We start from the raw sequence: 14,609 nt of genomic DNA, 5'->3' as shown, positions 1-14,609 counted from the left end.
ATTATTTTCTTTGATATAATAAGACTTTGTTACATAATAATGTATAACATCCTAAAGTTTTAATTCATATCAAAAATTTATCAATCTTTTGTTTATAATTAAAAAAAAAAACAAATTCCGCGCTTTCGGAGCGCGGATCAAAACCTACTCAATATTATTAAAATACAAATAATTTTTATCTACTTATAAATAGTTTAGGTTGGATCATATTTTATTGGGTTCCTATTATCTCTACCTAGGTCTAACTTAATTCTTATTAAATATATATCATATCCTAAAATTAAAGAACAAAATAACTAATCTATTTTTTAAAAAATGAATTCAGTTTATATTAACCATGTTGTCAAACAAAAGAAAAATAAAAAATCAATTGAGGTAATTTAGAAACATGAAGGATAATCATTTATTTATGATAGATAAAAGACAAGTTGAACCATGTTGTCAACAAAAAAAAGACCAGTTGAACCCAATCAGTTTCTTCTCTGCGTTATTAACCCCAACTTGCAGCACGCTGCACGTCTTTTCCACAGTTTCGACGAAACGGTGAACTTTTCTTCCCCGCGTTATTGTCCCCAACTTCCAGCACGATCCACCTCTTTTTCACAGTTTCAAGCGTCGCTGGCTATTGATTATATATATATGTGTGTTGTGCTAAGTTTATAACTGCAACAATCCAAGTGTCTTGAACAAGATTCTCTTATCCAAGTTCAGGTAAATTTTTTTTTGTCAAACCTATCTCATCGATATCTTGATATGCTTAATCTCTTTGCTTTTAAGTTACGGTTATTATAAACGTGCCTTGCGCGGGATTAATTTTTTTCTTTTTGAACAACTCAAAAAAAATTTGGGGCTTTATAGTTGACATTTTAAACAGTTTAAACTACCACATTTTTAGTACTAATTTTCATATTTACTTACAACACATTTACCTTTAATTTAAAAAAAAACTAGATATACACTTATAACTCTAGAGGTTAACTAATATAGATTTATGGTTTAAACTTGAGAGGTGAGATTTTGGAAAGCGGGATTTAGGATTTTAATAAATATATAAATAAATACTTCAAATTTAAAATAAAATATTTAAAATAGTTTCAAAAAATATTTTTGAATTTTAAAATGAAAAATTTCAAAAAAATTCGAAACAAATTCAAAATGAAAATTTAATAAAAAAATTTATACTTGAAAACGTATAATTCAAAAACTATAATTTGCTTTATATAATTTTTTGTTATTTAACAATTATTTATATTTATGTATCTATAAAGCAAGAGTTTAAGAGTATTTTACTTCTTTAATGAATAAAGTATTTGTGAAAATATCTTTTTAATAAAGGTAAACATGGTTAATTATAAAAAAATAAGGTAAAAGTAAAATTTTCCCTTTAAACATTCGCATAGGACATAGTTTTGTAACTAAATTAATTTAGACCTGTTTCAGAAATGATACTAGACGTGATGTTTGGAACTTTATAGTGAGATAGTGCACTAGCGGTGAACAATCTATAACTGATTTGAATCCAATTTTAACACTTTTAAATATATATAATGTATATATAGCTTTTATTTGCAATAACTGTAGAAAAATTCTTTCATTTCTTTATTTAAAAAAAAAACTTAGACTAGTTCAATATTTTTCATATTACTAGTTTTCAACAAAAAGACTTATTGATTGGAGATATTATACGGAAAATAATTTATAGCTATACGAACAATATGCCACTACATGACCAAAAATCATTTAGTAAAAACTATATGAACTATATCAATCACATGATAATATCCTAAATTATGATGTGTTATGTTGCTAACACAATTAACATAATTTGATAGCCATTAAAGAGTATTAAATTTGTAACCCGGTAATTCATGATGATGATGCTTAATATATATATTTTAACATATTATCTGATATTCGTTAATATATAACATTGCATTTTGAAATTTTGATATATGTGTGTTCATTTTGTTTTTGATCATTTAAATATGTGTTATGATCTGTTTCTTAAAGAAAATTTTATTTGGTGATGCCAAATTCTAAAACCACAACATTTTTTCGATAATAAAATTATTTATTATGTTAACAACATAACACATATTTAAATGATCTATATAGTTAGTGTAGTTCTCAGAGATGTTGTCATGTGATCTATATAGTTAGTGTAGTTTTCTATATATTATGTTTGTCTAGATGTTTCGTGTAATTCACAATCATTTTTTTCATATTATACCTATTGTTTTATATGTTTACAACAAAAGAACAGTGAACAAAATAATTTATTTGTTCTTTATAATATATTTAGAACAGTGAACAAAATAAATTAGTTCTATAAAAACAGTGAACAAAAATAAATAATTTTTTTATTTACTTAGGAAATCTAAGAATGATAAGAACAGTTTTGTGAATACATTGCCTTAATTTTCTTGATTTTTGTTTTTGTGTTTCCAGATTTAGCTTCAGTACCAAGTCAATGGGGGCTGTTGGAATAGTCTCTCAACTACTGTTGAAATACTCAAGCTCCGATAAGGATGAAACCAACGAACAAGCCCTGTGTTTGTACACATCCGCTTGTGAAGAAGATCCAGAGCTCAAATCATTTGGTTCTTCGCTTGAGCAACAATTTAGCAAACTGAAGAGCTCGCTCGCTATTACAGGAGGCAAGACTGAACCCCTAAAGTCAGTCAAGTCGGTGTGCGGGTTTCTAGTTGAAATGAACCAAAATTTGGCCAAGGAAATTACCGACAACAAAGATGTACTGAAGGACGAAGAACTAAGGTCTTTGGTTGATCTCTATTATGAGAGTTCCACCAAGACTTTGGATCTATTTAATACGGTGGGGAATTGCGCCAATAAAGCAAAATTAAGCATTGTGATCACCCGAACCGCGATCCAACAGTTTGAAAAGGAGTCGAAGGACGCAGAAGATAGTGGAGGAAACAAGAAGAAGTACGAGGATACGTTGGAGGAGCTGAACAAGGTTAAAGCAATGGGAGATCCTTTTGGTGACGAGTATAAGAATCAGATGAAGTCTGTACATGATGAGCAGATTATTCTTTTAGAGAAGGTCCATGAGCTGGCGTTGAAGCTTGATAGTAAAAAGAAGATATTAAAGAGAAGGAGGAGACTGGTGACTATTGTTTACGCAACTGCGGCTATGTCTTTTGTGGCCGTACAGATTTGTCTATGCGTAGTCATACCTCCGTTGGGGCCGTATGTTGCGCTCGCGGCTGGGATTGGGTTGAGCTACGTGATTGGAACTGTAGGAGTAATGGTCCATGCGGTGTTGAAGAACCGTGAGAAGGATTTGGATAGACAGAAAGAGGTGGTCAATAAAGTGGAGGACATCACGAAAGTCAACATCCAAGGGACAAATACGATAAACAGCCTAGTGGACAAGCTTATTAACAGTCTCTCATTGATTTTGTTGTCAGTGGAGGGTGCTGTGGTGAAAAGAGAAGAGGAGGCCGTAAAACTTAGGATGGAAGCGATCCGTGACGAAGTGGATACGTTTGCTACGGCAGTCAAGGAAGTTAGTGAAGCTGTGGCTACGTGTAGCACATGTGTGGCTTCGGGGAAACTACAAGTTCTGGAACACGTAACCAATTCCATGTCATCGAAAGGGAAGAAACTACACGTTTTGGAACGCATAACCAATAAAATGTCATCGAAAGGGAAGAAGAAGTAAACTATCCAATGCCTTTGGGAACCCACGATTATCAGAAAAAAAAAACTATCCAATGTATTTTTACTTTTATATTAATGTTTGAAGTGTGCGAAACTCTTGTTTTATGTGTGAATTATAATTGGGCTTTACGTCTTATTTTCCTTTCAGTTTGTCATGTCGGCCATATCCATCATATACGATAGGATCGGTTTATGTACGTTTAAATAAATTAATATTTTATTATATATATATATATATATATATATATATTTGTTTTTTTTTAAATAAAATTCCAAATTTATTGATCAGAAGTAGGAATAGCCATATACAATGTCGAGTATAACGTATGTACCTTTTTTATGAGAGGATTGAAGCTTTCACGGTACCAAACCAAAACTCTGGTGCTGATATAGCTCTATGGAAGCATGATCATGATGATTTCAAGCCGACTTTCTTAGCCGGGCCTGGGTACCTGCGACTCAGGTGGCTTTAAAATAGTTAATTTAGATAATGAAATATATTAATATAATAAAGTAAAAATAAAGAAATTTTAATCTTGTTAATTATGTATATTTTCAATTGGTAAAATAAAAAGATAGTTTAAAAAAAATGTACATTAAATATAAAAAAGTTCGATAGTTAAAACAAAGTTAATTTTTATAATGGTCAATTATAAAAATAACCTTAGTGAATAATAAATTATATGCCATTACCAGAAGAAAAAAAACACACACAAAAGAATTATACAAACGTTTGTTTGTTAAATGAAAAAACTGTTAGATGATGGACTTCAATTTAGAAATGGATAACTAAAAAAAAATCGTTGGGCCAAACCTCTACTTATATTCATATTTATTTTTGTTGCGTCAATTCATAAAAATGTATACGGAAATAAAGCTATAAAGTATTATATAGCTAAGTGAATAAAATTTACATACATTTAATCAATTAAAAATCTTAATTTTATGTTATAACTGAAATTACATAAAACTGGATGAGATATTTTGATACATTTTTAATTATAAATTTTTTTTGATGTCAATTTATTTCATTTTATTTATATAAAATAGTTAATTTACTATGAAAGTTTATTTATATTTAAATGAATGTAATTTTTACGATAATTTCAATAAAATAATCCATTAATTCTATTGGTTTGATATAAATTGAAATTATTTTATAGTATCTAAACCTACAAAATAAGTTATACTTATTTTCATTTTTTTCATAAATTATTTGATAAAAATCAAATAATTTGAAAGAAAATTGAAATGTTACTAAAAATGTGAGACCTAATGTTTTGTAATGTTTGGGCACAAATTAGTTATTGTGTTGTTTGGAAATAAAGATAGTAATATAATATTGTGTCGGTAATTTCTTTGAAAATTTTGAGTAAACAGTTTTTTAAAGAATTCCATCACGAATTACTCTCTCTTTTTTTGTAGTGGTTGTAGGTAAAGAAAGAATGGAAAACTTTGAGAAGAAGGCCTTCAGTTACATGGAAAGAGACAATGATTAAACGGAAGTGCTAGGAAATATTAAATGATGTGGGAAACCTTTTTTAGTTAATTTTAAGGTATTTTGTATTTATGGAAATGTCTAAACTAATCTCCAAAGAGTGTTTCGGTACATAATTATACTCTCTTTCCAAATATTAAACGAGGTCCAAAACATAATTTCATATACACGTAGCCACATGAATTTAGTGTTGTGAAGTTACTTCGAACCAAATTGCTTGACAACCCAATGTCGCCTACCAATAGACAACCACATGTGGTTTGTGGGAAAGATTTTAAGAAAAATAATTTAGATGAAACGTGAAAAATGTTTTAAATGTAAAAATATTTGTGAAATGAATATGAGAAAAAATGGTAATTTAAAAATAGGAAAGATAAAAAGGAGGTCAATTAAATTATATTTTGTAATAATTGCTATAAAATTGAATTAATTTTAGTGTTATATATTGAATTATAATTTCATATATACTTTAGATTTGATTTGAATGTATTTTATGTAAAGAGAAGATGGAAAACATGAGAGTAATGTCTGCAATTACGTGGAAAAACTTTGAGAAGAAAGTTTTAAATGATGTAGAAAAGGATTGAAAGATGAGAAGATGTCACCTGGAAGGCTGGAACTATGGCAGGAGACGATAAATCAAAAATCAATTGATGTAATTTAGAAACATGAAAAGTAATCATTTAATGATAGATAAAAGACCAGTTGAACCATGTTGTCAAAAAAAAAAAGACCAGTTGAACCTAATAATTTTCTTCCCCGCGTTATTGTCCCAATCCCAGCACGATCCACGTCTTTTCCACAGTTTCGAGGGTGAACTTTTCTACTCCGCGTTATTCCCCAACTCCCAGCACGATCGACGTCTTTTCCACAGTTTCACGGGTGGCTAGCTACTGATTATATATATGTGTGTGTTTTGCTAAGTTTATAACTGCAAGTCTGCAACAATCCAGTACCTACAGATACTTGTACATCAGAGTAATCTCGACATTCTCTTGTCTTCAGCAAGATTCTTATCCAAGTTCAGGTAACTTTTTTTTTCAAGACTATCTCATCTTGATTTGAGTAATCTCTTTGCTTTTATGTATTACGGGATTAAAAAAAAATTTTGAACAACTCAAATTTTTTTAAAAATGTTGGGACTTATAGTTAAACATTTTAAACATTCGGCTAGGGCGTCATTTTGGGACTTTTTTTAAACATTAGCCTAGGACATAATTTTGTAGACGTGATATTTGGGACTTTATAGTTAGATAGTGCCCTAACGGAGAACATTCTATAACTGATTTGAATCCAAGTTTAACACTTTTAAATATATACTAGATTCTGACCCGCCCTGAGAGGGCGGATATATTTTTTGTTTTACATACTTCTTTTAAAAATCTATTTTTTATATTTGTGTTTTTCTTTGTAATCATATTTATGTTTATTAGAAAATGAAAAAACCCCATTTTAGTTGTTGAAAACCAGTTGTGTTTATTAAAAAAATCGTGACTCATGGCCTAATTGTTAAACATAACCTACAAAACCTATATTTTATATGAATTTCTATGTAAAATATTGTATAGGTCTACACATGTTTTTCTGAAACCAAAGAATCAAAACTAAATCAGAACCAAATTCATAAATAATCAAGAAAATCATATATCTCTCGACATAACCAATCTTCAAACCCAAATTTTAAGAATAAAAAATTATATATCTACCAATATTAATTATATTTATTTCTAATTAATCAAATATACTAAAAATACTATTTATTAACTGAATTACTCGAATACTTTTTATCCAATACCTTAAAAGTTATGTGAATTACCCGATATTTTTAGTCAAACAACCCGATATTTATACTAAAAACATGGATTATCCGATGTTTTTACATACATTATGCAAAATTATCCAGAAAACTGAATTGAACCAATGTTTTGAAAGCCATACCAGACATCGACTCGTTATGCTTACTGGGTGACTGGTCGAACCAGTTCAATCGGGTTTTCAAAAATTTATATATTTTTGTTATATTATTTATATATATATTATCTGTATGTGTATTTGAAGATATGATCATTTTTAAAAAAATACTTAGTTTTTAGTATTATGTAACCCTTAAAGAAAAATATATTTTAAATGTAAATAAAAAATAGGAAAACTATTGAGTATATGTTAGAAGTTGTAATGATTCATAAATTTTAATTGGACATAACTTTTTATTAATGGTTTACACTGTTGTTTTAATAGAATATATTTTTATAAATACATATATAATGGTTTGTAAAACCATACAGCCATAAGATTTTGTGTTGTCTAATGTCAAATAACTTTATATACATGATCTTGATGTTAAAGAAAAAGAAAAACTTATATGCATGATCTCATGATGCTAAAACATATACAAAACTGTTTCTGCCGTATATCTACTTTATTAAAAATTTAAAATGAAAGCTCCTAGCAGTAGAATCATTTAGACATTTTAACGAATCCCGTATATCATTAAATACACTTTGAAAGATAAAAGCTCAAACCTAATTTATAATCCAATAACAAAAACAAAACCTATTTTTTTGCAAAAAAAAAAGACGCAAGCGGTGCCCTTCTTCTCACGAACCGTGGCAGCGCCACCACCGGACTTCAGCAAAGCAATCCTGCAATATTCTTCCACAGAGGCACCAACGAATTCTTCTAGATACATGCAAACACATGTGAAGAAAGCACAACATCTCTTGATTCAATCTTCATAAGAAAAGCTCTATCTCAGTTACAAAAAAAAAAAAAAAAGCTCTATCTAATACCCGTGAAAGGCTCTCCCGATAGATTAAGGATGATGAGGATATTAATTCCACATGAAGAGAAAAGCAAGTTGGGAAAAACGAAAGAGCAAGTTCGGTGAAATACATGAACATCGTCGAAAAAATTGTTGGGATTTGAACAATAAAAACAGTGGTGGTTACATAAAAAAAAAAGATATTTGGATGCAGTTACAAAAAGTGGTTACCGATTAGTAGGCAATTTAAGTGGTGGTTACATAAAAAATATATATATTACGATGCTTTTATATTAAAGTGGTATGTATTGTTGAAATTATAAGTTGGACATAACTTTTATCAATGGGTCACACTGCTGTTTTAATAGAATATATAATATATATGATGCCAAAAAATATAATATACTGTATATAGCTTTTATTTGCAATAACTTGTAGAAATATTTTTTTTCATTTCTTTATTTATTTTAAGAAACATAGACTAATAAGATATTTTCATGTTAATAGTTTTCAACAAAAGAGACATAGGTTTCATTTGGTGACTATTTAATTGAACAGAAAAATAAATAAAATAATGAACAAAAATTCAGTTGAAAATATTAAAAAATAGAAATATAAGAATTTATGTTCAATTTATTCCCCATCGAAATTGGAAGAAAAAAAATTTTCTTCATAAAATTTTTCATCCTTGAGAAAATGAGAGGAATAGAATGAAACCCATGTTTCTGTAATTTGATAAAAAAAATTCAACATGATTGATATCAAAATTAAAGAATAAGAATTTCACCATTATTTTGTTTATAAAATGTGGTCACTAATTGAAACTTTATTGATTAGAGATATTATACGGAAAAAATGATTAATACATGTATGAACAATATGTCACCACATGAACACATATCTGGACAAAAATAATTTAATAAAAACTATAGAAATTGTGACATCCCTAAACTATTATATGATGTTGCTAAGACAATTAACATAATTTGATAGCCGTTAAAGTGTATTAGATTTGTAGCCCGGTAATTCATGATGATGACTCTTAACATATTTTAACATATTATCTACTGTTCTTTAATGTATAACATTGCATTTTGAATGTTTGATATATGTGTATTCATTTTGTTTTTGATCATTTGAATATGCGTTATGATGATCTGTTTCTCATAAAAAAAAATATTTGTGATGCCAAATTCTAAAGCCAACAGACTTTTGATATCAAAATTATAATTATGGTGTTATATACTTTAGTGTAGTTTTCAATATATTATGTTTGTTTAGATGTTTGATCATGTAGTTGTGTATTGTTCCAGATTAGCTCCAGTATAAAGTAAATGGCGGCTGTTGGATTAGTCTCTCTACTACTGTCGAAATACTCAAGTTCCGATAAGGATGGAACCAACGAACCAAACCTGATTTCTTACACAACCGCTTGTGAAGAAGATCCAGAGCTCAAATCCTTTGGTTCTTCGCTTGACCAACGATTTAGCAAATTGAATGGCTCCCTCACTACTGAATTTTTTTCCCTAAACGCAGTCAAGTCGGTGTGCGGGTTTCTAGTTGAAATGAACCAAAATTTGGCCGAGAGCATTATCGCCAACGTAGATTTATTGAAGAACGAAGAACTAAGGTCTTTGGTCGATCTCTATTATGAGAGTTCCACTAGTACTTTAGATCTATTTAATACAGTGGGGAACTGCACCAATAAAGCAAAATTAAGCATTCTGATCATTCGAATCGCGATCCAACAGTTTAAAAAAGAGTCCATGGACATAGAGATTGGAGGAAACAAGAAGAAGTACGCCGAAACGTTAGAGGAGCTGAATAACGTCAAAGCTAGGGGAGATCCTTTTGGTGACGAGTTCAAGGATCAGTTGAAGTCTGTACGCGCTGAGCACCTTAAGCTTTTAGAGAAGGTCCATGAGCTGGCGATGAAGCTTGAGAAACAACAGGGTAAACTAAAGAGAAGGAGGAGATTGATGACTATTTTTTTCTCTACTATGGTTTTTTCTTTTTTGGCCGTAGAGATGTGTTCAAACATAGTAGCCGTACCTTCATTGGCGCAAGGTACTGCGTTTGGGTTGAACCTCCTGATGGCACCTTTAGGACTATATCTCAACGAGATGATGAAGAACCGTGAGAAGGATTTGTATAGACAGAAAGAGGTGGCCAATATTATGGAGAAAAATACTAATGTCAACATCCAATGGACAAAAACGATAAATAGCCTAGTCGAGAAGCTTGCTACGAGTCTCTCATTGATTTTGGGGTCTATGGAGCTTGCTGTTGTGAAAAGAGAAGAGGAGGCCGCAAAACCTCTGGTGGAAGCAATCCTTAAGGAAGTGGATGCGTTTGCTAGTACAATTCAGGAATTTGGTGAAGCTGTGGGTAAGTGTATCTCATGTGTCGCTTCTGGGAAACTACAAGTTCTGGAACACATAACCAAATCAATGTCATCGTAAGGGAATAAGAAGTAAACTATCCAACGTATTTATACTTTTATATTAATGTTCGAAGTGTGCGAAACTTGTGTTCTCTTTCCTTTATCAGCAACGAATGAATTGGTGACCAAAGAAAAAACAAATCTATCGAATCCTATATAAATCTGGTAAAAATAAGTGGGTAGTTATCAATTAGTGATTTAAAATCAATTACTAATATATTGTAACCTATCAAATTTTATAATGTTAAGATAGTTTCATTTGATGGATTTTAAAATCTTTGCAATATGCATTAGATTTTGATTTTAATCATTATTCATGAGATTCCATAAGAAATGATTTGAAATCAATCCAAAATAAAATTTCTTAAAGTTGAATAATAGTAGATTTTAAAAACTGGATTTTAATCACATTAGATTCTAAAATAGAACTTCTAATCATCATTAGAATAAAAGTGTATTGTGTTTAGATTTAAACCTCATATTATTTTTTTATTCATGTGTGAAGTGTGCCATAGACTCATATGTTATATGTTTGAATAATGGTTGGGCTTTACGGGTTATGTACTTTAATTTTGTAAAGTCGGCCATATCCATATATGATAGGGTTGGTTTATATATCTTGTTATATAAAGTGGAATACGTCACCATAAACATGATACTAGATCACAACAGCAATTTTTGTAGATTTTGGCCCTTTCCACTCACTTGTATTTTGATGTTGATCCATATTTTTCTGTGTTTAATAAGTAACTACTATCTTATATCGGATAACTCCTATTTACATTAAGGATTCAACCGGTGACTATTTTGGAAACAAAATAAAAAATAAAAAAAATGTAAATAATAGGAATAAAAATAAAATATTTGTTTCTTCTGAAATTTAATAAGGAATAATTTTGTTCTTTATTTCTTTACAAAAAAATAAAAAGGAATGAGAAAAAAAATATATTACTTGTGAATAGGGATTTTTTTTTTGGAACATTAGGAAATACATTATTCATGGTCACTATTCATATCATAAGATAATGATAGTTAAAAACATTAAGATAATGATGTAGTTATTCAAAATCCTTAGCTATTTAGGATTTCATGGTAGTATAAATACAGGCGTTTTGCCACGCATATCAATAACACATTCTATTTATTCTATACACATTCTATTGCCACACATATCAACCAATTTTCAGTTCATTGGAATTTAAGACATGTTTGTATTATGCAGTTTAGGACATGTTTTTTACTTGTCTTAAGAATAATGAAAATATAAAACAATTATTATTATTTTTACTAAAGTATGCTCTTTTTCTTTTTTGAAAACTACTAAAGTATGTTCTTTATTTGTGACATCTATACTAGAGGCTAGAGATGCTATATTTTGTGTTGATCTCTATCCAAATTTAATTCATTTAATCTCAGATCCCTTTCTGTTTTTCTTGTATTTGATTTTATTATTTTACATTTTATATATTAATTTGATTTTTTTGTTTAAAAAATAGTATTATGTTAAGAAAATGTTTTGATAATTGGAGTTTAGCACGTAATGTGGCAAATGCGTGTTTCATTGGTCCAAGTGCAACACATTCTGTTTTCAAATTTTCCACCCTCTCTGCTTCTTCTTCTTCCACAAAGTTTATACATCTCAACGTTGTAACCAACTCGAGAATCTGAAGATGATAATTAGCATTCAGACGGCGATGGATCTGATCGTTGCCGGTTTTTCTCTGATGTTCGGATTTGGACTCTATGCTCTCATCGCCGCTGTCCTCTGCTCCGTCGCTTTCCTCCACCATGTCAGATCCGCTCCTCCCAGCGCCTCCGTTTTAATATCTAGCCGGAGATAATTCGTAAGAAATTTAGTAAAAAGAAAGAAGATAATTCGTAAGAAATGTTTCTTTAAAACAAAGTAGCTGCTTTTCTAGTTGTGAAATAATTTGATATAAATACAATAAATCAAAGCTAGAGTAATTAAATCAATATTCAATATCTCTATTTTATATAACGTCGATTGTTAAATTTGTTCTGCAGTTTTCAGCAAACCAAAGTCTAACATGTTGTGCGAAGACAAGAAACTCATGCAAAGGCTCTCTTGTTCTACTTGTATGAGAAATGCAGAACAAATATTGTAACTGAAGTCTGAAATTAAAAGAAAAGAATTATAAAAAAAAATTTGTCAACATTTTGATATTTGATTAAAGTTCAAATGGCTAAACAAACCGTACAAATTGTTCTTGCCCACAAAATACAATAAATTTTGAGATAAGTATTACGAAAACACATGATTAATTCTAGAACACTCATCTCCACGTGAACACTTTTGGAAATGTCAAAATTTTCACTAGTCAGGTCACCATCACATAAGCCTAATCTCTTTGCCGAACATTTCCACCGTTATAGTGACGCAATTGACATTGATCAAATCATCTCCATCATGAAGTTTCGACTTTAATTAGTATGCTATACCGTTTTTACACCTTGTGCAGTTGACCGTCTGAGAATAATGATTAGATCTAAACCTGAGTCATTCTTTTTAGAAACCTATATGCTTGAAACAACAATATTTTCGGATAATAACCACATGCATCACATGATCCAGACCAGCAAGTCAGTGGTTTGCACTCTCTGAAATCAATTGATATGTCCCTGCTACGTACAGCCACCGTTATATTGAATTCTGCCGCGACCACCACCACCTAAATGGACTCTGCCGCCACCGACTCCTATAATGCAGAGACCGGGAAAACAGAAGCCAAAGTGATTCCCAACAGACCATTTCTGTTAGTCCATGCTATGGGATTCAATTGCTAAGCTTAGTAAAAGTGTTAGTGAGAAGGAAATGCATAACCGTTTGAGTTCCGTCATTTTTTTCTCTCGGTGTTGATAAGGATCACTGGCTTTTTATGTATACTTTTCAATATGGTATGTCATGCTTTTGTAATTAGTCAGTGAAAGGTGCAGAAAATTTGGGGTATTGAATGGGAATTTGTTTTGAAAGTAAGGGAGCAGAAAATTAAGGTTCTTGTTCAGTTTGGAATACTGAGTTGTCTTCTAGTTATATTTTACATTTTTATTTTTGAAGTCAACAGTGTTAATTTGAGGCAAACTATATTCTCAGGTTTCAGGTTCAGCTATATTGCAAACTCGAACCAGACTCCTGAGTTCGAACAAGCCCCCATATTCCATTGTTCTTGTTCACGAGAGAGTTCAGAGATTGAATACATGGCCGATCCTGAAATTGTAGGGACTATAAAATATTATGATTTTTAATACTTTCGGAATAATTTTGAGGCCATAAAAATATTGTATACTGACTCCTTAAAATCTGAGAGGTAAAACCAATGATTTCATTAAACTACGTCGAGGTCCGGTTCTGGTTGAATAGTGAGGATAAACACAAGGGTTTAAATTCTGCCATTTTTATTCTCTTTCAAGTTTTGGTGACTTGAAACTAAAACTCCATAATCTTAACGATTGGTGGTTGCCTTTTGTTAATCTTTTCCTTGGATGTCATTTTCGAATAGCAGTGGAACGTGTGCAGATGCCATTTGTTTAGTTGAAATGCTTGGTTCTTGGCCTTTGCTCGTTTGGTTCTACGGTCTTCTTGAAGTTGAAATTTGGTAGACCAAGTCCAATGTGTTGTGCATTTTCCGGGTCTTAATCTCTCACAATTTTGTGGGTCACTAGAATTAGATTGGACGACCCTTCTTTCATTATCGTCTACCTGTTTATTGCTTCTGCACGTGCATGGTGGATTTGAGATTACAGTCTCGAAAGTGACTTGAGAATCACATCTACGTGAAGGCGGTCCTCTCTTAGCAAGCTGCCAGCTAAAAAATCTTTGTTGTTTTCTGCTCTCAATTCAATGTGCCTCAATAAGTCTAATAACTTTTCAGTCATTTTCTGAGACTTAATATGTATATTGATTACAAGTTACAGTTACGCATCATGCTATCTCAAAGTATAGATCCATCATCGATTGACTCTGTTACTGAGCTTTTGAGTCTCAGTTGAAATATCTCTAGTAGTAGAAACTCTTACTCTTCTTTTTTTCTGATAGATACATTTATATTTATTTAGAATTGACACTGGGATTTATGGAATTTGAAACAATTACAGTTTAAAGATGTCAAATGTTCCGTAGAATATATATTTGTGGATAATATAGAGCCAAAACATATTAACTATTTAAAATTTGAGGGTTAAACGTTGGCCATGTATTACTATTT

The 14,609-nt window shown here is 30.6% G+C and overlaps 3 protein-coding genes across 3 annotated transcripts; all 3 read left to right on the top strand.

Moving 5' to 3' along the window:
* The first annotated feature begins 214 nt into the window (after positions 1 to 214).
* LOC106357178 (UPF0496 protein At5g66660-like) lies at positions 215 to 3,945 on the top strand. Its single transcript, XM_048736048.1, has 2 exons — positions 215 to 711; positions 2,449 to 3,945. Exon 2 carries the CDS (start codon positions 2,471 to 2,473, stop codon positions 3,683 to 3,685), a length of 1,215 nt encoding a protein of 404 aa, XP_048592005.1. The 5' UTR covers positions 215 to 711; positions 2,449 to 2,470; the 3' UTR covers positions 3,686 to 3,945.
* Positions 3,946 to 4,383: 438 nt separating this feature from the next.
* Positions 4,384 to 10,477, top strand: LOC106357177 (UPF0496 protein At5g66660-like). The gene is made up of 2 exons (XM_048736047.1): positions 4,384 to 6,209; positions 9,257 to 10,477. The coding sequence occupies exon 2, from the start codon at positions 9,278 to 9,280 to the stop codon at positions 10,403 to 10,405; it is 1,128 nt and encodes a 375-aa protein (XP_048592004.1). The 5' UTR covers positions 4,384 to 6,209; positions 9,257 to 9,277; the 3' UTR covers positions 10,406 to 10,477.
* A 1,450-nt stretch (positions 10,478 to 11,927) lies between these two features.
* LOC111199399 lies at positions 11,928 to 14,290 on the top strand (the record flags this gene model as incomplete). The annotated part of the gene is made up of 2 exons (XM_048735610.1): positions 11,928 to 12,230; positions 12,412 to 14,290. A coding segment is annotated over one exon (300 nt), but the record flags the coding sequence as incomplete, so codon positions are not given.
* Positions 14,291 to 14,609: the final 319 nt, after the last annotated feature.

This window comes from Brassica napus, chromosome A7 (assembly GCF_020379485.1).
Source record: "Brassica napus cultivar Da-Ae chromosome A7, Da-Ae, whole genome shotgun sequence".
Classification (NCBI taxonomy): Eukaryota; Viridiplantae; Streptophyta; class Magnoliopsida; order Brassicales; family Brassicaceae; genus Brassica; species Brassica napus.
Note: the sequence above shows the minus strand (reverse complement) of the source record. Positions and strands in the feature narration are given on the sequence as shown.